The following is a 20,559-nucleotide window of genomic DNA, read 5'->3' on the forward strand; positions in this document are numbered from 1 at the left end:
TGGGAGAGAGGATGTGGGCACCGCTTTTCCGCCGCAGGGCCTGGGCGTGGACGGGACCCAGAGGTCCCACCCAGGACGACTCCCAGCCCTGCGTCCTCCGGGCCCCATCCTGGAAGGGCAGCTGGTTGTGGGCTGGTTGTGGGCTGGCGGGGAGTAGGGGTTGGGGGAGCGGAGAGTGAGGTGGTGGCGGCTCTGGGGGTGGTGTTGCGGCCGCACCAACAGGGATGGAATAGACTTCTAGATGTCAAAAGTCAAGCTGACAGAAGTGACGTAGAAATGGAGGAGGAGGTAGGAACTGCAAGGGCGGCAAGAAAGAGGAGGTAAAGATGGCGGGAGAGAGAGGCAGGTGGAAACCATGAGGATTAGAGGGCTTAGATACAGGAGGACAACTGAGTCTGTGGTACAGAGGGGAGACTGAGGCACAGGGGGGTGGGCTGGAGCCTCTCCAACCACCTCCTCCCGGAGAGATGCCTTGGGGAGTGGCCTGGGAGCCTCCAGGAGTCATGGCCTGGACTTGTAGCCCAATCTACGCCCGAGGCTGGGAGCAGGCCTTGCCCCCGCCCCTCCCTGGGCCGTTTCCTCCGGGTGACTCACCTCCGAGTGATGAAGCCGTGGAACCAAGGAGGGGCTGCCCCGCGCTGCAGGAGCCCACGGGCCTGGGTCCTCTGGAACCAAGCCCGGGTCTCGGCCTGCAGGGCCTGGCCCCCTTCCGCAGGCACCTCCTCAGCTTTCCCAGTGTCCTCTTGACTGGAGGCAGCCCCCGGGGCCTGGGGAGAGGCCTGGTTAGGGTTCAAGGAGGGAAGGTCGCCATGATTCGTGGGCCCTCTCCTGACTCCAGGCCAGCGGCCACCTTCTCATTCTTACCCCAGACCCTCCTGGGCGTGGGAGGAAGCTCCAGCCCCCATCCCAGTTGCCTATTTTAAGTCTAATTGCCCAGAAAGTCCTTCCCAAAGTGTAACTTAAATCCCGTCTTCAGCTCCCCCGCTGTCTGGTTTCAGGGATATTTCTTTCTACTTCCCTCTTGGCCTTGAAGCCAGGAGCAGTAAGCTGTTAAATTGTGCCTAAATGGGGGTGAAGTCTTCCAGACAGGCAGAAAGTCATGCCCTGGCCTGAAGGATGAAGACAGTGATGCTGGAGGTCACCCCAGAGGCCAGAATGAGGGAGAGCTCACCCTACAGGAGGAGGGACTGCACAGGTTGGCAGGGAGGACCTTCTAACCACTGGGCAGGCTAGAGGGACTGAGCTGGGCATGTATGTGCCAGGCGAGTAAAAGCCGCGGGTGAAGGAGTCCTGCTTCCAGGACTCGATACCCTCACTGTGCCTTGGTCACCTGGGGACTCAGCTGAGCTTCCCAGGGACCGAGGAGCAGTTCAGCACACGAAGGAGGGACTTCCCACCTCCTTTTCCTCTCTGTGCCCTTGCCCTGCAGGCAGCCCCAGACTGCTCCTGCTTTCTCCCGTTGGCCTCTGTCCGTCTGTGTGTCCTCACCCCTGGGAGGCTTGGGAGCAGATGAAGGAGCTGCACCCCAGGTTCCTACTCACCGCAGCGTGGACATCTGGGGCTCTGGGGCTGAACGGGGCCTCTCCAGCCTGCAGGGCCTGGAGTCTGGTCTCCTTAGGCAAGCCCTGGCAGCTTTTTTGAGTGAAGTCCAAGGGCTGGAAGGTGGTGAAGGTCGGAGGGGGGGTGTTGTGACTTCCTGTTGGCACAAAGAGGACGGAGGGGCTCTCAGTGAGGGACTGCCTCTCTCTGCTGCCCACCCTCCCCCAGGCTGAGAGGTGCCTCTGACCAGGGACCCGGAGGACAGGCGCAGTCACGACAGCAGGAGCAATGCAGGTAGGACAGTGGGGGGAGACGGGGAGTTTATCAGGTAAGAGGAGTATGGAGCCAATGGGGCGAAGAGGGGCGGAGGCAGCAGAGGGGCTTGTTGGGGACAACTGGGCACCCGGAAAGAAGGTGGATGTCTGCTGGTAGTCTGGTGGCCTGGAAGTCAGTCCCACAATCAGGGAGCTGAGGCAGATCTCTTTATTTTAAAAAGTATCTTTTTTTTTTATTGATTTCAGAGAGGAAAAGAGAGGGAGAGAGAGGGAGAAACATCAAAGGTGAGAGAGAATCATCGATTGGCTGTCTCGTGAAGGTCCCCTCCAGGGATCGAGCCAGCAACCTGGGCATGTGCCCTGACTGGGAATTGAACTGTGACCTCCTGGTTCATAGGTTGACGCTCAACCACTGAGCCATGCTGGCCGGGCTAGGCAGATCTCTTCAGTGCAGCCCCTCTTTCTGGCCTAGGGTCCCCCGGCTTCCCCCATTCCTCTTCCCTCCCCCCTAAGAAGCACACAGCAGACCCTGTCACCTTTGTTCTCAGGGCTGAGGGGACCTGCAGTCCCAGAGAAGGAGAAGGGGTGGTGGGCCCCCTGCCAGCTCTGGCTTGTGGGAGGGTTCTGGCCCGGGGGCCTCCTTGTCCCCTCCCACCCACATTCTTAAACATCACACTTACCTTGGGGGCTTATCTGGGCCAGGGGGAGCTCCATGGGGCAGCCTGAGAAGGAGCCCGGGAGCCGGGTGTGTGTCTGTGTTCTCAAAATGTGTGCACACTCAGCAACTCTTCTCTCCCCCTGCCCCCTGGGCAGGAAATGTCGCTCTACCCACAACCCTAGCCCTAGCAGAGCACCCACGTCATGGAAAGCCATAAGACGGTCGTCCCTCCCCCGGAAGCCAGGCAGCTGAAGGTGGTGGTGGTGTGGTGGTGGGTGTTTGTGTCAGTCGCTCTGTCTGGGTGTTAGGAAGTCCATTCTGCTATCTGACCTCGATCCCCCCTGATTCTTTCTTTACTCCCTCACTCCAGACGGGGACTTCCCTTTCTCTCTCTCTGTCTCCGTCTCAGCTTCTGCTCTGAGCAGTGGCAGTGGGGATATCAACCTTAGGGCGATAAGCCCTACAAGGTGCTCAGGCTTCGGACTCCCTGGAGATTTATACTCAGGATGTTCTTGGGACACCTGAGGAGGGGAGCAGGCAGGGCTGCAACAGGAAGGACGTAGGTCAGACTACTGGAAGGACATTTTGAGGTTTATGAAATCTGTGAGACAAAGGGTAGGGAGGAGGGGGCCTGGCTTCATCCTCCAACAGATACAGAAGTGGTTAGGGCAAACCAGGCAATCCTAGAGGAAGGAGGGAGAATTCCCTCCAACTAGGCAGACTGTCTTAGTAGTAACACTGTTAGCAGTTGTTAGACTTCAATGCTGATGTCTCGCAGGGGGCTGTGTCTCCTGCTGCACTAGAGGACCAATCCCATTCTCTCTCATTTGACCCCTCGCGAATGAGAAGGGGACCCCGGGAACATGACCCCCATTTTCCAGAAGGGGAAACTGAAGCTCAGAGAAGTGCCTTCGCCAGGGTTTTCAGTGTCTCAGAAGGTGGTGACAGAGTTGGAGCAGGATCTAGATCTCTTACTAATCTCACCGTGATTTAGGCCAACGGTCCTTGACTACGTGCCAGGCACTGTTCTTGGTGCAAAGAACCCAGAGAGAAAAAGGATCTTGTTTCAAGATGTCAGGTGGCATGATGCTGTTTATAGAAAACCCTAAAGACTCCACCAAAAAAACTGTTAGAAACAATAAACAAATACAGTAAATTTGCAGGATATAAAATTAGTGTATAAAAATCCACTGCTTTCCTATGTACTAACAAGTTTCTGAAACTTCAGAAAATGAAATGAAATAAAGAATTCCTTTTGCAATTGCAACCAAAAGAGAAACAGAGGATGTGAAGGACCTATATACTGAAAACTACAAAGCATTACTAAAAGAGATTGAAAAAGACAATGAAATTGAAAGCTATTCCATGTTCATGGATTGGAAGAATCAACATAATTAAAATGGCCAGCCCCACCAGTGTGGCTCAGTGGTTAAGTGTTGACCCATGAACCAGGAGGTCAGGATTTGATTCCTGGTCAGAGCACATGCCCAGGTTGCAAGCTCCTTTCCCAGTGTGGGACATGTAGGAGACGGTCAATCTATGATTTTTTCTCATCATTGATGTTTCTCTCTGTCTCTCTCTCTGTCTCTCTCTCTCTCTCCCCCCTCTCCCTCTCTTCCTCTCTGAAATCAATAAAAACATATTAAAAAAATAAATATTATGGCCATATTACCCAAAGAAATATACAGATTTAATACAATCATCAAAATCCCAATGTCATTTTTGTTGTTGTTGTTAATCTTCACCCGAGGATATTTTCCCATGGATTTTTTAGGGAGAGTGGAAGAGGGAGGGAAAGACAGAGAGAAACATCGATATGAGTGAAACACATCAATTTGTTGCCTCCTGCACACTCCCTGACCAAGGCCCGGGCCAGGGAGGAGCCTGCAACCAAGGTACTGATATGTGCCCTTGACTGGAATCAAACCGGGACCCTTTGGTCTACAGGCTGACGCTCTACCCACTGAGCCAAACTGGTTAGGGACCAATGTAATTTTTAAAAGAAATAGAATAAAAAATCGTCAGATTTGTATGGAACCACAAAAGACCTTTCCCAGTGTGGGACATGTAGGAGACGGTCAATCTATGATTTTTTCTCATCATTGATGTTTCTCTCTGTCTCTCTCCCTTCCTACCTCTGAAATCAATAAAAAAGCATTTTTAAAAATATATAATTAAAAAAATAGAGACAAGGTACTGATATGTGCCCTTGACTGGAATCAAACCGGGACCCTTTGGTCTACAGGCTGACGCTCTACCCACTGAGCCAAACTGGTTAGGGACCAATGTAATTTTTAAAAGAAATAGAATAAAAAATCGTCAGATTTGTATGGAACCACAAAAGACCCCGAATAGCCAAAGCAATTCTGGGAAAAAAGAATGAAGCTATCACACAATCTGATTTCAGATTATACTACACAGTTATGATAATCAAAACAGCAAGGCCTTGGCAAAAGAACAGACACAGAGACCAATGGAACAGAATTGAGAGCCCAGAAATAAAACTACATTATATGGGCAGATAATTTTCAGCAAAGTAGCCAAAAGCACACAATGGTGTAAAGAAAGCCTCTTCAATAAATGGTGCTGGGAAAACTGGAAAGCCACACACAAAAGAATGAAACTAGATTATAGTTTGTCCTCTTGTACAAAAATTAATTCAAAATGGATCAAAAACCTAAATATATGATCTGAAACAGTAAAGTACATAGAAGAAAACATAGGTACTAAACTTATGGACCTTGGTCATAGAGAACATTTTATGATTTTGACCCCAAAGGCAAGAGAAGGGGAGGCAAAAATAAATGATTTTTAGAGAGGGGCGTGATTGGGGGGGGAACACTTTGGTTTGTTGTTCTGCTTATTTGTGCATTCATTAGTTGATTCTTATATGTGCCCAGACCAGGGATCAAACCTGCAACCGTGGCATATTAGGACGATGCTCTAACCAATTGAGCTACCTGGCCAGGCCTCATGCAATTACTGGTACATTCTGGAGCAGCTCAGCCTGGTCCAGAGGTAGCACATATTCTCTGTCAGCGAGGGCATGACCTTGTTCCAGAACCTCAGGGCATGTGCTGCAATTCTCCATCAGAACTTGCCAGAGACTCCACACAGCATCCTGCTCTGCCACCAGCGTGTCTAGCACCCCTGGACATGCTGGGTCACAAGGCCCAAGAGCCGGAGCAGCTGGTTCGCAGCCCAGGGCTGCTGCAGGGGCACTTGAATCTGGGGTGCACTTGAAGCTGGCGGCCTTCGGTGTCCCCCAATGATTAGCTTGAAGTGGTGTTCTCAAGCACAGCCTACCTTGCACACAGCATCCTGCTCTGCCACCGGCGTGTCTAGCACCACTGGACATGCTGGGTCACAAGGCCCAAGAGCCAGAGCAGCTGGTTCGCAGCCCAGGGCTGCTGCAGGGGCACTTGAATCTGGGGTGCACTTGAAGCTGGCGGCCTTCGGTGTCCCCCAATGATTAGCTTGAAGTGGTGTTCTCAAGCACAGCCTACCTTGCCTCCAAAATTCAGAGGCCAGATGAATGCTGTGCCCCTCTCTTAGTGCCAGGATGCAACATCGTGTCCTTGCCAGCAAGCGGCAGACCAGGGCTTTTGGGAAGGAGGTGGTGACCGAGGGCGTCTGAGATCTGTGTCCAGTGTAGCTAGGATGATGCATGCTTCTGATAGAACCAATACCTTTCTTCGCTTTTTTGCTCCTCTTGTCTGCTGTCAGGGAACAAAACCGATGAGGTTTTGTCTTTACCAGCCCTTCCTTTGTGTCCGGACTTTACCAATAGCCTACGATTACCTTGTATAATAAATTACTATTTGATAAGTAACCGCCAAGGGCCGGCCTTGTGTTATCTGAGGATTACCTGGCACCACGTTACAAGTGGGAAAACGGAGATCCAGGCCAAGAGACGTAGCCTCAGTCGCACCCACCTGCCCTTTTGCTCTCTTGGGTGCGCCCCCACCCCCACTGGTGAGCACCGGCCTGGAGATCACATGGAGGCCTTGTGTTGGGGGCGGGGCACATCCGGAGGGGGCAGAGGGTCACTCAGGTTCCCCCCCATCTCAGGTTGTGCTGGGCTGGTCCTGATGCGTGATTTCACAGGACAGGGGACTAGGCAGAGGTGCAGGGGGAGAGGGAAGGTGGCAGCAGGGGAGAAGTTCTGAGAAGGTGGAGAAAGATTCTGAGCTGAGGACTCTCTCTCTCTCTCTGGCAGGCAGAGAAGGAGAGAGTGGACAGCAGGGCAGAGGTTGACAGCTGAGTCAGGCAGGGAGCAGTGCGATGGAAGCGAGGGGCCACCAGTGTCCATCTCTCAGAGTGGCAGGCAGGGTGGGCTCACTGCCGCCGAAGCAGGAAGGATGAAGGTAACAGAGTCACACCAGGGAGAGACCTGCATGCGGGAAGGCCACGGGCTGAAATCTGATAAGAAGCAGCAAGTGCTTTGTAAGCTGCAGAGCACGTAGAAATGATTGTCGTAGTCTAATTGTGAGAGCCTGTAACTAGACGCTGCAGGAGCCCAGTCGGTGCCAGGGAGAGAAGGGCACGCTGCCCTGCAAGTGACAAATATTATGCGGGCCATTGTTGGCCTTTGCTCGGACCGACGCAGAAGAACATCTGGAAGTGTCAATGCACATCTGGGAGGTGGGGCTGTGGGTGATTTATATCTTGTTTCTGCTTATCTGTATCTTCTCTTTATGATTGTAAAAGCACATACATTATTTATAGAGTGAAAAACACGCAGTTTGCTTTCAAAAGGAGCCTCCCTGGGCGGGTGGTGGAGGGTGCGGGGGAGGGGGGTGAGGCCGGAGGAGCCGGCAGCCTGGCCCTCCCCTCTCTCTACCTGGTTGGGTGCCACGGAGTCTGACCCACATGCATTGTCCAAGAATGTCTTTCCTCCACGTTCTGGGCTGAACCAGAGTCGGTTGTTGTGAACTTGGGATGGGCAGCATGTTTTGTGTCTGGGGAAATAAAGACAGGCAGGAGATAGAGAAAGGCAGACACTTCTCAGAGATTTCCTGGCAACTCTGCCTGCCCCCTACGCCCCAGCCAAAACAGCCCTTTGCTTGCAGTGTCTTTGGGGCCATAAAAAGTGAAGGGGGCACCCTCCCCTCCCAACGCCGCAGGATCAGCCTCCACCTCTAGTGGCTCTCACGCACCCCTCATTCCTCAGTACCACGCCTCTTGCCTTTCCCATCCCACCCCCACGTCCTCTGTCCAGCTTTGCTTCCCAGTCTGAGTGTGGACCATCACACCCCGAAGGCCCCCCCCACATTCTTCCCCGCGGGGCCCTCACCCTCCTCTCTTTCCCAGCCTAGACACACCCTCCAGGTCCTGTGAGCCTGCTGTTCCCCACCTGCTCAGAATAATCTCCAATATCAGTCATTCCTTATGCTGGGAAGAGCTTTCCAGTTCCAATGCATGTGTGCGTGCGTGCATGCGTGTGCATGTGTGTGTATGTGAGTGCATGTGTGCATGTGTGAAAATCCACTTGAGAGAGAATGTGTCAGTGATCTGAGAGGCGAAATGACTTGCCTAAGGTCACATCACATAGCCAGTCCTTGGACGTCCAGCGCCTTCCCCCACCATCCTGCCCCAAGGGCCGAAAATAAGCTGCATTGTCCTCCCTTGTCCCTCAGCCCCTTCCCTCTCTCTCATCTGAAGTCTTCATTCCCTCTCAGTAATTCCTATGGAGGACAAATCTGTCTACTTTCCGTGCCATACGGCAATCTCCCATAGTCACTGTTTCTGATGTGAACTTTCTTAGAAATCTGTCTTGTGCCTGTTCACTTGATAAGAATGTCATCTTGTGCTATTATGATGTCAATATTCTGCTTTATTTCTATAATGTTTTTCACGAACTAAGGAAAACGGTTTCTTTAAAAACTAAGACATTTTCTCATTAATTCTGTATCATATTTACAGCGGAGGGAAAACTGTTTTAACCGAAGTGTAAAATGGTTAACGGTGGCAACTGATAGAGTCTGCTTAGAGTTTATAAAAAATGTATACCAAAGAGACATTCATAAATAAAACAGGCACTTGGAAAACTCCTTTGAAAGCAGACCTAGGGATGTCACCTACACCCTTTGCACAGATTTTGTTAAAATGCCAGATCTAGAAACGCACTGTCAGGCAACCAAGTGCCCACAGAAGGGACTGTTCCATACAGCTTTCCGTGGCTTCGTTCGGAGTGACGGATGCAAATACCGTCTGTGAAGCCTGAATTGACTCTTTCACTCGGTGACAGACTTCTCCTGTGAAGTCTGAGCATGTTGCATTGCCTCCCGAATCTTTTGGGCCTTAGTTCCATCAGCATCAGGGTGGCTGAGGACTTAACCTCAAGTCCCTGACTGTCTACCCAAGGCCTCACCACGTGCCGTCTCCTTCCCTCTGACCATGTGCCAGGCCCTCACAGTCCCCTCTGCTCTGTCTCCATCGTAGCCTTACCAGCCTGGATTCCTAATCGGGTACCTGTTCATCCTCCCTCATCCTCTCCAGGGGTGGACAGTGCCACTCGTGTCCACTCACTAGCGACTCCTTTCGACAAGTGGCCCAGCGGGGCTCTTACTCGTGGCAGGCAACAGGAGAGGGCCCAGGTGCTCACACCTTCTGACACCTGGGAAAAGACAATGATGGGGAGGAGGAAACCAAAACCCACCTCTCACTCCTGGGGCAGGCAGTGTTGGCCCCAGGGTGGTGCCCGGGAGCCTCTAGCAGGAACGAAGGAGACCTTTGCTGTGGGGCCGTGGCCCTGTGCTAACATCTCCCTGTTCTATCCCCCAGCAGAAGGTTGGAGACAAAGGCAAACAGCTTGGAGACCAGGAGGAACTCCCACGGCATTCTTCACACCAGGCAGGGGAAGGTCCACGGTCGACTGCTCCCTGTCATCCCATCCAGCACCCTATACTGGCTGGACAGACTCGGGCTCATAGGAAGGCATACATTTTGGCACCTAAGAAACTGGAAAAGTTTCAGTAGAAAAGGTAAGCAGACTTGAAAGTATAAGAAAGACAAGTGCTTATAAGGGGTAAGCGTTTTTTTCCATCCTTTTCCTCCTTGTTCTTATTAATAGCAGTTATTTATTTACACAAATGGTTTTCTCGGGACCATGGGCATGATATGCTATTTTAAGTTGTTTCTGTGTTATAAAATCTATCATTTATTGGCAATTCCTCAGTGTTTCTCATCAAACTCATATGAAAATTCCTACAATTGAGTTTTAAGTATAATAGTGTATCTGAGACTTTATACCAAGCAGTTCCTAAACATAGATGTCAAATTTCCCCAAAAGGGCCCAGCTGCGTGGTTCACTGGTTTGAGGGTTGACCTATGAACCAGGAGGTCATGGTTTGACTCCCGGTCAGGCGACATGCCTGGGTTGCAGGCTCGATCCCCAGTGGGGGGCATGCAGGAGACAGACAATCAATGATTCTCATCATTGATGTTTCTCTCTCTCTCACTCTCCTTTCCTCTCAAAACATCAGTACAAATATTTAAAAAATTCCCCCAATGGGAGCCATTTTGAATTTGGTGGACTGGAAAGGTTTCAGGAAGTATTATGAATCTTCTTGTTGAAAAATAAAGGCAAAAAATAAGATTAATTGTAGGTATCATTTATCTTTAGTAAAAAATAGCTCTCGGGACGTATTAAAGGAAGCTACTGTCTGCAAGGCAAGGGGATGAAGCGACTTTGTCCTTATGGACTGAAATGTACGGAACCATCACTGACATCAGTGAGTGTCTGTACACTAGCACTGATGCCCGCAGGGGACACAAATTCTTGTTCATCTGCCATCTTCAAGGCATATAGTTGGTTATGCTTCAGAAAAATTCTCTCAAGTTTTTCTTCCAAAGACCATGACGGTGAGAAGGGAGATTTGTGCATGATAGCATAGAAATGACTTCTGCAGAAGTTAGAATGATGAGATGCCCCTGGCTGGGCATCGAAGACCTGGTGCCCTGCCATACAAGCTCTTTGGACCTGGAGGGGGCACAGTGCTATGGAGCTGACCTAAGAGCATGGAACCATGGAGGGTGTTTCTGGGATCTCCCTTTTAGTCACTGCGTTTCCTTTATGCCTCTGTGGTAAGTGTCCATCCCTCCCTCCCAGCTGTCTCTGGGTGAGGAGACTCTCCTCCCCTCCACACAACTCCCCTGTATAGTTGGGAAGTCCCTTCTGAAGTCTAACCCCCATCCCTCCTGCTACCTTGGTTAATCCACTTCTTTCCTAGGGTGTGGTTGGCAGTAGAGTTTGTATTCTAGCATCCCTTCATCCTTCTCCCCAAAGTTCTTGGCCAGCCACCACCTGCTCATCTTTGGAGATGGAGCACAGACAGAATTTTTCTGAAGCTCTCTTTCCTTCTGCATCCAGTCCCTTCCTTAAGCCCCTCCATATTCAGATAACCAGCCTTCCTGGGCGTGCAGGGTCCAGCACTGTGGAGGTTAGGGGGCATGGGTGGAGATGGGAGGCTTGAGCCCACTGCTGCCCTCCGGGCCTTTGCAAGTTCAGGGGCGCCTGTGTGCTCTGTGTGAGTCTCAGATCCTGGGTTTCTGTGTGGAATATCTCCTGCCTTCTACCTGTTGGAGGCCTCTCTGAGACCCAAAACACAGAGGAGAGACAATCTTTTCCCCCTAAGCTGTGGTTCCGCCAGCAACCATTAGGGGCCACTGTTGCTTCAGCTTCCAATGACAAGTGGGTCAGGGCAGGGGTGGGGGACAGGAGGTCCTTAGTGCCAGGGCCAGGGTGATATGAAATTGTCATAGACTCATGCCCAGTCCACTCAGGCCCTGCCTTAATGAGCTGTGGTTTGTGGGACAGCTGCTGGAGTGAGCACATCTCTTCAGACTCCAGGTGTGTGGCAGGGAGTGGCAGCGTATGGCAGCCTCTGGCAGCGTATGGCAGCGTGTGGCAGCAGGAGCTATCGCCCTGAGAATCTGGATGCAGGAAACGCTGGTACAGGATGCTAAAAAGTCCTGAGCTATGACTAACCCCTTCCGCTGCCCCCCTTCACCAAGGTTTTAAGTCATCCATCTGTGGTTCTTTCCCTTCAAATGCCCGGATGGCCCTGGCATAAGAGCTGGGAAATGAACTCCCCTGTGCTCCTTCAACCTGCCTCCAGGGCGTCTCTGCTGGGGGAGGGGCGCCAGACACACAGACTCTGGTCTGATTTGTGTCTCCTGCCTCCCTGAGTGGCACTGAGCAGGGACTGGTGATGTCCTCAAGGCGCTCCCCCGCCCCCTCTTCTGCCCACTTCAAACCATGTCTGCCCATGGAGGCAGCAAGGGAAAACTTCAAGATGAGGTGTCAGGATGGGTTGGTGAGGCTGAGAGGCCAGATACCGGGTCCCCTGCTAGCTCAGCCACTTCTGCTGCCTGAGCTCAGACACTGGGATGGTCCTGCTTCCCTGCCATGGCAACTCTGGCTGCTCAGGTCCTCCGGAGGTGGTGCTTGACAGCAGTGTATTCATCCCCTATCCCTGCTTCGGGGTCACCACCTCAGATCTCCACGGAAGGAGGGAGGGAGGAAGCTCATCCAGCGTTAACCCCGTAGAGATGAAGAGACAATGGGCCGCTGGGGACCAGGGTACAAACAGACATTGGCATTTATTGTGGCTTCCCCGGAGAGGGGAGGGGTGGGGGCAGGAGTGAGGGCAGGGAGGAAGCAAACCTCTTAAAGCCTTAATAATCGAAGGGTCTGAGGGAGATTGAGGGGATGAGACTGGGAGGGGTGGGGTGATTCACTCCAAGGGATTTTCCAGGGGAAGAGGACAGAGGAGCACCAAGCTTGGAAATCCCTGTGATGGCAAAGGAGAGGAGGAAGTGAGGGCAGGCCTAAGGGCCGGGCTGAGAACCGTTCCCCCTGGGCTCTGAGGCAGAGGGTAGGCGGTGACACGCAGTGGTGAGAAAGGCAGTTATGTGGACCATCCTTCCAGCAGCCCAAACATGGACAGAGAAGGGTCCAGGCCCATTCTGGTCACTTATCTGGTTTCAAGTGTGTTGATGGCCCCAGATGTCCACAGAGACCTGAGGGCTGAGGGTGGGGTTCTCCCAACAAGACCTCTGGGGTGGACAGGCCCACGCTTCTTAGTCTGAGTACGGGCTCGGTGAGGGCCTCGTCTCCGCTCCTGCTGGGACCTTGCTGCCTTCCTCAGGGAGGACTCAGTGAGTCTGCTCTGACCACCCCCCACCTTGCCTGCCCCTGCTGCCTGCCCCTCCCTTGGCCACCCCATGGTCAGGGGGTATGAAAGCCCGCACATCTCTCAGCCACAAAGGTCAGAGCCCTTCCTCTCTGCCCGTGGGGGGCCAATCAGACAGGGAAGGGAGTGCGCCTCGGTGCCCCGGACCCCCGTTTTGAGGGCTGCAGTCTGAGGAAGCCCCTTTTGGGGACGGTGGGGAGTCGGGCTCCGCCTCAGGGGGCAGGAGGGAAGCCCGGGGCCCCCGGCACTCTGGGCTGTAGTAGAAGGAAAGGAGGCGGAAGGAAGGCCGCAGCTCCTCCTGAATGCTGTCCAGGATGTGGGTGAAGCTTGGTCGCAGGCGTGGGTTCTGTTGCCAACAGCGGCTCATCAGCTCCTGCCTGGTGGGGTGGGAGGGCAGCGTCAGAGGGTCTACATCCCCTGCCTCTTGTACTGAGAAGGTCAGTCAGGATGAGTTGTGGGGGGGTGGGGGTGTGGTCACAGGGGAGTAAATGGGCATCATAATGGGGGTTTAGAATTGGGCTCAGAGCTGGGCATCAGTGGAAGTGAAAGCATCAGAGGAGGTAGACCAGGTCCCAGGGCAGGGGACGGGGGTAGGCAGAGCAGGGATGTGGAAGGGGCAGGCTGGGTGACTCACAGCTGAAAGGGACAGCTCTCTAGCTCCTCCAGGACCCCACCATCCATGACAAACTTGAGCACCTGCTCGTTGGACAGACCCTGGTAGGGTTGTTCAGCCAGGGTCACGATCTCCCAGAGCACCACGCCGAAGGACCTGGAGGACACACAGGAGGGCTTGAACCCAGCACCCTTCATGAGGGATTGCACCCAGGCCTCTCCCCAGACCCCACCTCCACATCCCCCGAGCCCTCTGCTCCAGCCAGGCCCCACCAGACATCCGAGTGGGTGGTAAAGATTCCATCTTTGAGGGACTCGGGAGCCATCCAGCGCACGGGCAGCAGCCCCTTCCCGCCCTTGCGGTAGTAGTCTGTCTCATACACATCTCGAGTCATCCCGAAATCTGGAAAGCAAGCGGAGAGAGGGTGTGGAGCAGCAGAGCCTTAACCAGCTCCCGCTGCAGGAATACCTCTCCCACTCTCTCCACCTCCAGAGTCTCTGAGAATCCTGGAAAGTGAGGGCTCTAAGTATATCAGAGACTCTCCCATCCGACCCTTTTGTACTTGGACAGGGAGACTGAGACTCGGGGGGGAGGGGAAGGACTACCAAGGACAGAGCTGTGGACCAGGCCTGGGTCCTTGGGTACCTAGCTTAGGAGGAGTCTCTCAATTCCTCAGATTGCCCCACCTGCCCGGCACCCTCCATACCCCCAATCTTGACGGTGAAGTCCTGGGACACCATGCAGTTCCGGGCGGCCAGGTCTCGGTGCACAAACTTTTTGGCGGCAAGATAGGCCATGCCATCTGCAATCTCACCGGCCATCTGGATCATGTCTCCCAGTGCTGGCCGTGGGAGCCCAGGGTTATTCTAGAGCCAGGAGAGGGGACGGGTGACGAAGGAACCTAGAGGCAGGACTCCTCACCAAGGATTACCCACCACAACGATGCCCGCGTTTTCTCTAACTCTCCAGCTCATTGGCTCAGTGTCTTCTCCCAGTCCTCACCTCTGCCTCGGGCCGCAAAGACCGAAGATGGCTCTTGAGGTCCCCGCGAGTCATTAATTCCATGATGACCAGAGTCGGCTGGCCCTGGGACACCACACCCAGGAGACGCACCTGAGATGAACAAAGAGCCTCGTTGCAGGTCCCCTCAGCTCTCCGTGACCCATCTGGCCAAAATCATGGCCTGCTATGACCACCCTCTGACCCAGACACCAAACCTCATCCTAACCCCAAGCATAAGCATAACTCTAATCCTGGCCTAACAATGACCATGACCTTGATTATGTCTGACTATCATCCTAGTCTTTATGATTGGCCCAACTCTGATCCCAATCATGATCCCAATCATGATCTTGACATTCAATATTGACTCCAACCATGACTTATCTCAGCCCTAGCCATGATTCTGTCATGACCCTACCATGACCCTGGTTTGACTCTAACCCCAACCATGACCTTTACACCAATTAGGGTCCTAACTACAATCCCAACCCTGACCTTGATGGTACCCTGACCTCAGCCCTGACACTATCCTCCTACCTAATTATGACCCTGACAATGCCACTGAGCCTCCCTTACCACATGGTGACACTTGAATGCCTTCATGACAGAGGCTTCCTTGAGGAACTCAATGCGTTCTCGTGGACTGGCCAGCTCATTCACCGTCTTCAGGGCCACAGGTGTGGTCTCCTCTTCAGCCTCAAGTCCTTGTGCCAGCCCCTCATATACCATCCCGAAGAAGCCCTGGCCCAGTTCCCGAATTATGGAGATCTGCTCCCGAGGCACCTCCCACTCGTCAGGGATGTACACTGAGAGGAGGTGGGGGTCACAAGGCAAGGATACTGCTGTCTGCCACTCCGCCTCTGAAGGGCTCAGGTCCCACGGCTGCCTGCTCCAAAAAGGTCTCCTGCAAGTTTGCCTCTCCACCCCTCCTGTCTCTTGTCCACACCACTTGTCCACTCACCCCCGACCTACCATCAGAAGCACTGAAGTACTCTGGATTCACAGAGGCATAGAGGGTCCTGTTTCTGCAACGGAAGGTGAGGGGGTCAGGCTGGAAGGTACCCAGGAAGGAAGGAGCAACATCAGAGGGCAAGGAAGAGGGACAGTGCAAGGAGAAGGGAAGTCCTGAACACCCTTGGCCCTGGTCAGGATGACCCCTCGGGGAGCTCTAAGCACTCTCTAAGCTGGTCTGGGTCTTCATCCTTAGACCCAGGAAGTAGGGAGGACAGTGTAGAGGGCTCCTGCCTCCTCAGCTAATCCTTAGACCCCTAGCTAATCAAAGCCCTGCCCCCACTTCCCTCTTTTATTCAGTCCCAGGAGGCACCTGACACCAAGCATCTACTCCTTCCTGATTGCACTGACTTTACGCTGAGGGCTCATGGAGAGAAGGTGGCTGGGGGCCAGTAGGACCTGTTCTTACCTCTTCTTGCTGTAGAAGAAACCAAGGGCAGCAAGAATGATGAGCAGCATGAGTCCCACGGGGGTGACAGTGAGAAGGTGCAGCCCCCCGGAGTCTTCCTCCTCTGGTGGCCAGTCAGTGGACAGGAACAGAGGGCAGCAGAGGGTGGGGTCAAAGGTGGAGAAGTCAGAGGGTAGAGGACACTTCTCTTTCCTCAGCGGAAGGTGAGGATGGGGAGCCTAGGGACCTGGTGGCACTGTTTGCGAGTACAGGTCTGGGACAGGGGCTGTGTGTACCTGAGCCAGGGATGTAGAAAGCGACACTTTCCGTCCAGGAGCCGTTGCCAGCCAGTGAGGTTGCCCGCACTCTGGCGGAGTAGTTTCCTGGGGGCAGCAGGGCCAGGTGGACGCCCCCAAACTTGGCATATCGCAGGCGGGACACACACAGCACTGTGGCCTCCTGAGGGCAACACAGAACAGCTAGCTGGCAGAAGGATGGAGGCACACACTGGGGCTGGGTTAGGGGGCCTTCCGGGGTACCTACCTCTCCCAAGCGGCGGTACTTGATCTCGTACTTGAGGATAAGTCCATTGGGGTCCGACGGCTCCAGCCAGCGCAGGAGGACACTGCTCTTGCTGGCCGCCTCCCAGGCCACCTTCCCTGGGATACCATCAGCCTCTCCTGCGGGAGGGGGCATCAGCTAGCCCAGCCACAAGGACAGTCACGTGCCCCTTAGGGATGTTTCTGTCAATAACGGACCACATATATGGTGGGGGTCCCATAAGGTTATAATAGAGCTGGGAAATTCCTATTGCTACTGACTTTGTACCTGTCCTAACGTCATAGCACAGAGCATTACTCACATGTTTGTGGGGATGGGGGTGTAAACCAATCTACTTTGCGGCCAGTGTATATACGTATAGCACATACAACTGTGTATAGTACATAATAGGCGATGATAACAAACGCTATGGTACTGGTTTTGTATTTATTACAATATACTTTCTGTCATCACATTATTATTATTTTTAATCCTCACATGAGGATATGTTTTTATTGATTTGAGAGAGAGAGAGAGAGAGAGAGAGAGAGAGAGAGAGAGAAACATCAGTGTGAGAGAGAAACATGGCTAGGTTGCCTCCTGTAATCACCTCAAAGGAGATTGAACCTTCAGCCTAGGTATGTGCTCTGATCAGGAATCAAACCTGCAAACTTTTTGGTGTGTGGGAACGACGCTCCAATCAACTGAGCCACCCAGCCGGGCTGTCGTTATTTTAGAGGGTACCCTTTCTACTCATAAAACATGGTCGCTGGCAAACAGTATGCGGTGTTATGGCTGCTGCATCTTGCGTGTTTACTGTGCTTCTTGATTGCATTTTCTCTTGTGCTTGATTTAATTCGTGTTGTTTTGTACAGTAACATGCTGTGCAGGCTTGTAACCTAGGAGCAAACAGCTATACCATACAGCGTAGGTGTGTCGTAGTCTATACCATACAGCGTAGGTGTGTGGTAGGCTATATCATACAGCGTAGGTGTGTGGTAGGCTATACCATACAGCCTAGTGTGTGGTAGGCTATACCATATAGTGAGTGCGCTCTCTGATGTTCTCTCCTTCAAATACAAACTCTAGGGGGCTAAGCTGGGAGGTTTGAGGAAAGGCTAGGATTACGGGGACGGGGAGGAGGATGAAGGCAAGGCCCTGGGGTTAGCTGGAGCTCAAACTCGCTAGCTGGAGCACTGATCGGAGAGGGCGCTTGGGGTCGGTGGTGGGTGTAGAAGGTGGGGTGGGTCACTCACTGTGGGGCATGGTGCGCGCAAAGACGAAGGTGGCGGCGCTGCAGCCCACAGCGTGCGCGGCGTGGTTGCAGGCATGGATGTCGATGCGGTACTCCGTGAAGTGGCGCAGGCCACTCAGCACTGCTCGCTCTCGGGGCACTTTGTCCTCCCGGATCTCGAAATCTGAGCTGTTTCCCCCGAGTCGGAGGTCCCCGGAGGCGCGGCGGTGCCTCCCGGAGGAGTCCCTAGGGAGGGCGAGAGTCAGAGCCAGGCGCCCCCACCCCGGCCGCACCCCTCAGCCTTGGCCCCGCCCCTGCTCACCTTTGAGGGCTCTTATTGATGGACGTCACCTTCCAGGGGGATCTGGGGAGACCAGGGAGGGCCCTGTCACGGTTGCAGACGGGGTGCACCGCTTCTAAACCCACCCACAACCAGGCTCCGCCAGCACACCCCACCCTCGGCAAGACACGCCCTCCAGCCCCGCCCCTAGCCCCGCCCCTTAGCCCCGCCCCGCCGCCGGCGCACTTGGGGATGGTGATGGCGTTGTGCAGAAAGTTTTCAAACTTCTTTTGGAACGAGGCCTCTTGCGCCTCCAGTGGCGGCAAGACCTGCCCCCGAGGTGGGTGTTGGCACGGGCAACAGCCGGGCTCCATCTCCGCCTCGAGTTCCCCGTCTTCCTGGTCGAAGCGGGGGTCGCTGTTGCTGGTGGGCAGCCGCAGGCCTGGCGCCAGGGGAGGGAGGCCGTTAGACTGGCGGTCGGTCCCCAGGCCGGCGCCCTGTCCCCGCGGGCTCACGCCTCCTCCCCGCGCACCGCGGTGGCAGTAGTCATTGAGGTAGAGGTCGCTGTCTTCTGCCAGGCGCTGCCACAGCACCAGGTAGTAGGTGAGGTTGCCATTCCGTTGGGTCGGTGGCTTCCAGCGCACCAGCAGGTGGGAGGAGGAGTTGGACGTGGAGATGACGTCTTGGGGAACGGTGGGCGCTGGGGTGTGAGGAGGGTACCATTGAGAAGCTTCAGGCCCCTTTTCAAATACTGTCTGGCCCCTGTCTCTGAGTCCAGCCTTCACTTCTCCCAAGGAATAGGTGACTCCCAACCTCCTCGTCCTACAACTGAGCAATTTTGTTCTTCCCTCGGCCCCAAAGGCCCTTGATTTGGCCCAGTTATTCCCCCTGCACTCTCCACCCTCTTAGGATCTAGGAGAATTCCCCCTATTCTTCTTCTTCTTTTTTTTAATCCTCACCCGAGGATATTTTTCCCCTTTGATTTTTAGACAGAGTGGGAGGGAATGAGGGAAGGAGGGCGGGAGGGAGAGAGAGAGGGGAGATAGAGGTTTGTTGTTCCGCTTATTTATGCATTTATTGCTTGTATGCACCCTGACTGGGGATCAAACTCACAATACTGGTGTATCCGAGGACACTCTCACCGACGGAACTACCTGGCCAGAGCCTGCCCCCTCTTCCTTCTAGAACTCAAGCATCTGGCCTCCCAGCCTCTATGGGCCAGGTGTTGGGTGACTCAGCATCTCTGTTTCTGGTGCCTGGACTCCCTCATCCTCACTAGGACCCAGGCATCTAGCTCCCACTCCCTCAAAGGCCTACCTGCAGGCAGGGTTCGGAGGTAGATGATGGGGCTCTGGGCTCCTTGGTGGGGGCTGTCCTCAGCAGTGGTCAGCGTGATGGCCCGCACAAACACTGCGTACTGTGTCCAGGGCTTGAGGGGGGCCAAGGTCACCCCTGGCTCCTGGTTGCGGCTCAGGGGCAGCTCCACATCTAGCAGGTTCCAGCTCTGGGCCCCACAGGCATCTGGACCTATGTGCTCCGTGGCGTTCTGGAACGGGCTGAACACCCCACCCCCAACTTCTAGCAGCCCCCTTCTCTCTGAATCAACCCAGGATTGCTGTTGTCATTCTTTAAATACACATGAGGACATCCAGAAGCCGATGTGCGTCCACCCTTTGGGGTAGGTGCCTGGTGGCACTGAGTGTGTCTGCTCAGAGCTGGATTGAGGCAGGATCCACAGTATAGTCTGTGAGGGGGCACACCACACCTGCCCTGCAAGGCAGTGATGGTGGGGGGCTTCCTGAAGGACCTCTACGACACTCTGCCCCTTGAGTATAGGTGTGCAGATTGTCAGCTGCACAAGCCGAGGGTGACATTTACATTGCAACCCATGTTAGTGCTCCTCAAAGTATGGTTCCGGGACTAGAAGATTAAGTATTACCTGGGAGCTAGCTAGAAATGCAGGTTCATGGGCTTTATCCAGGACTAACTGAATCAGACTCTGTAGGGTGGGGCCCAGGAATCTGTATTTAACAAACTCTGCCGCTCCCCTTGCTAGAGACCTTCACCTACCTCTGAGGCCTAGGGGAGCTTTGGCCATCTGAGCAGGCCCCCCACCATTGACTTCCCTCCCTTCCTCCCAGGCCAGTGAGCAACTACGCTCAGTGAGCAACTACGACCTCTCAATTTTAACTCCCAGGAACTGCTTCTAAGCCAGGTGGCTCCCACCTCCCCTCCACCATACGAGGGGAGTACCCTCACCCCTGCCCTCCCAGCCTGCCACCCCAAGTCCATCTCTCCTGGGAGGATTTCTGTTTCTGAGTCCTGGCCACGCTTTTGGGGAAGTCCTTCCTGCGGCCTAAGCACTAGCCCTCGGGCTTTGGTCAGTGCACACTCTCCCAAGCCCAGAGCAGCCTGTCCTCGTCTGTCCCTGCCCCCTTCCTTCGCCAGGCTTTAATGAAATGCTGGCCAAGCTGCATAGAAAACTGGCCAAATTAGTGGCTGCTCCCCAGACCGCTGCTGGGGCAGGAGCGTGTGGTCAGTACCGAATATTAGCATAGTAAATTGGAGTTTAATTATCAAGCCTTCCCAGCGGGCGCCTCTCCCTGGCTCTCCGAAGTCCTGACTCCCCGCCCCATTTCCCTGGGTGAGGTGAAAACCACACACGGAGGGATGAGGGGAGGGGAGGGGCCAGAGGTGGTGGACCCCACAGGGAGTGCGACTTAAGGCCCAGACTCAGAGGGTAACCCTCTCAGCCTGCCTTCTGCTGCCGTCAGTCCGGAGGATTTGGCTCCCGATCCGCCCCGCCCCCCTGGTCCCCGC

At 54.1% G+C, this 20,559-nt stretch overlaps 2 protein-coding genes across 2 annotated transcripts in view; both read right to left on the minus strand.

Moving 5' to 3' along the window:
* SH2D2A (SH2 domain containing 2A) overlaps window positions 1-2,528 on the minus strand; it is a 9,709-nt gene extending 7,181 nt beyond the window's left edge. The window contains exons 1-5 of the mRNA XM_015571687.1: window positions 2,495-2,528; window positions 2,351-2,374; window positions 1,489-1,696; window positions 595-828; window positions 22-143 (exon numbers count right to left, since the gene is read on the minus strand). Coding sequence (XP_015427173.1) covers window positions 22-143; window positions 595-828; window positions 1,489-1,696; window positions 2,351-2,374; window positions 2,495-2,528 — 622 coding nt within the window. The remainder of the gene's footprint in view (window positions 1-21; window positions 144-594; window positions 829-1,488; window positions 1,697-2,350; window positions 2,375-2,494) is intronic.
* A 9,517-nt stretch (window positions 2,529-12,045) lies between these two features.
* INSRR (insulin receptor-related receptor) overlaps window positions 12,046-20,559 on the minus strand; it is a 15,963-nt gene continuing 7,449 nt past the window's right edge. The window contains exons 7-21 of the mRNA XM_006775780.1: window positions 19,057-19,360; window positions 18,272-18,439; window positions 17,986-18,181; window positions 17,782-17,823; window positions 17,482-17,705; window positions 16,229-16,365; window positions 15,982-16,144; window positions 15,707-15,809; window positions 15,259-15,311; window positions 14,863-15,092; window positions 14,287-14,397; window positions 13,991-14,150; window positions 13,557-13,686; window positions 13,306-13,440; window positions 12,046-13,048 (exon numbers count right to left, since the gene is read on the minus strand). Of these exons, the coding sequence (XP_006775843.1) occupies window positions 12,748-13,048; window positions 13,306-13,440; window positions 13,557-13,686; window positions 13,991-14,150; window positions 14,287-14,397; window positions 14,863-15,092; window positions 15,259-15,311; window positions 15,707-15,809; window positions 15,982-16,144; window positions 16,229-16,365; window positions 17,482-17,705; window positions 17,782-17,823; window positions 17,986-18,181; window positions 18,272-18,439; window positions 19,057-19,360 (2,457 nt within the window). The 3' untranslated portion in view covers window positions 12,046-12,747. The remainder of the gene's footprint in view (window positions 13,049-13,305; window positions 13,441-13,556; window positions 13,687-13,990; window positions 14,151-14,286; window positions 14,398-14,862; window positions 15,093-15,258; window positions 15,312-15,706; window positions 15,810-15,981; window positions 16,145-16,228; window positions 16,366-17,481; window positions 17,706-17,781; window positions 17,824-17,985; window positions 18,182-18,271; window positions 18,440-19,056; window positions 19,361-20,559) is intronic.

The sequence above is a fragment of the Myotis davidii genome, unplaced genomic scaffold (genome assembly GCF_000327345.1).
Source record: "Myotis davidii unplaced genomic scaffold, ASM32734v1 scaffold208, whole genome shotgun sequence".
In the NCBI taxonomy this organism is placed as follows: domain Eukaryota; kingdom Metazoa; phylum Chordata; class Mammalia; order Chiroptera; family Vespertilionidae; genus Myotis; species Myotis davidii.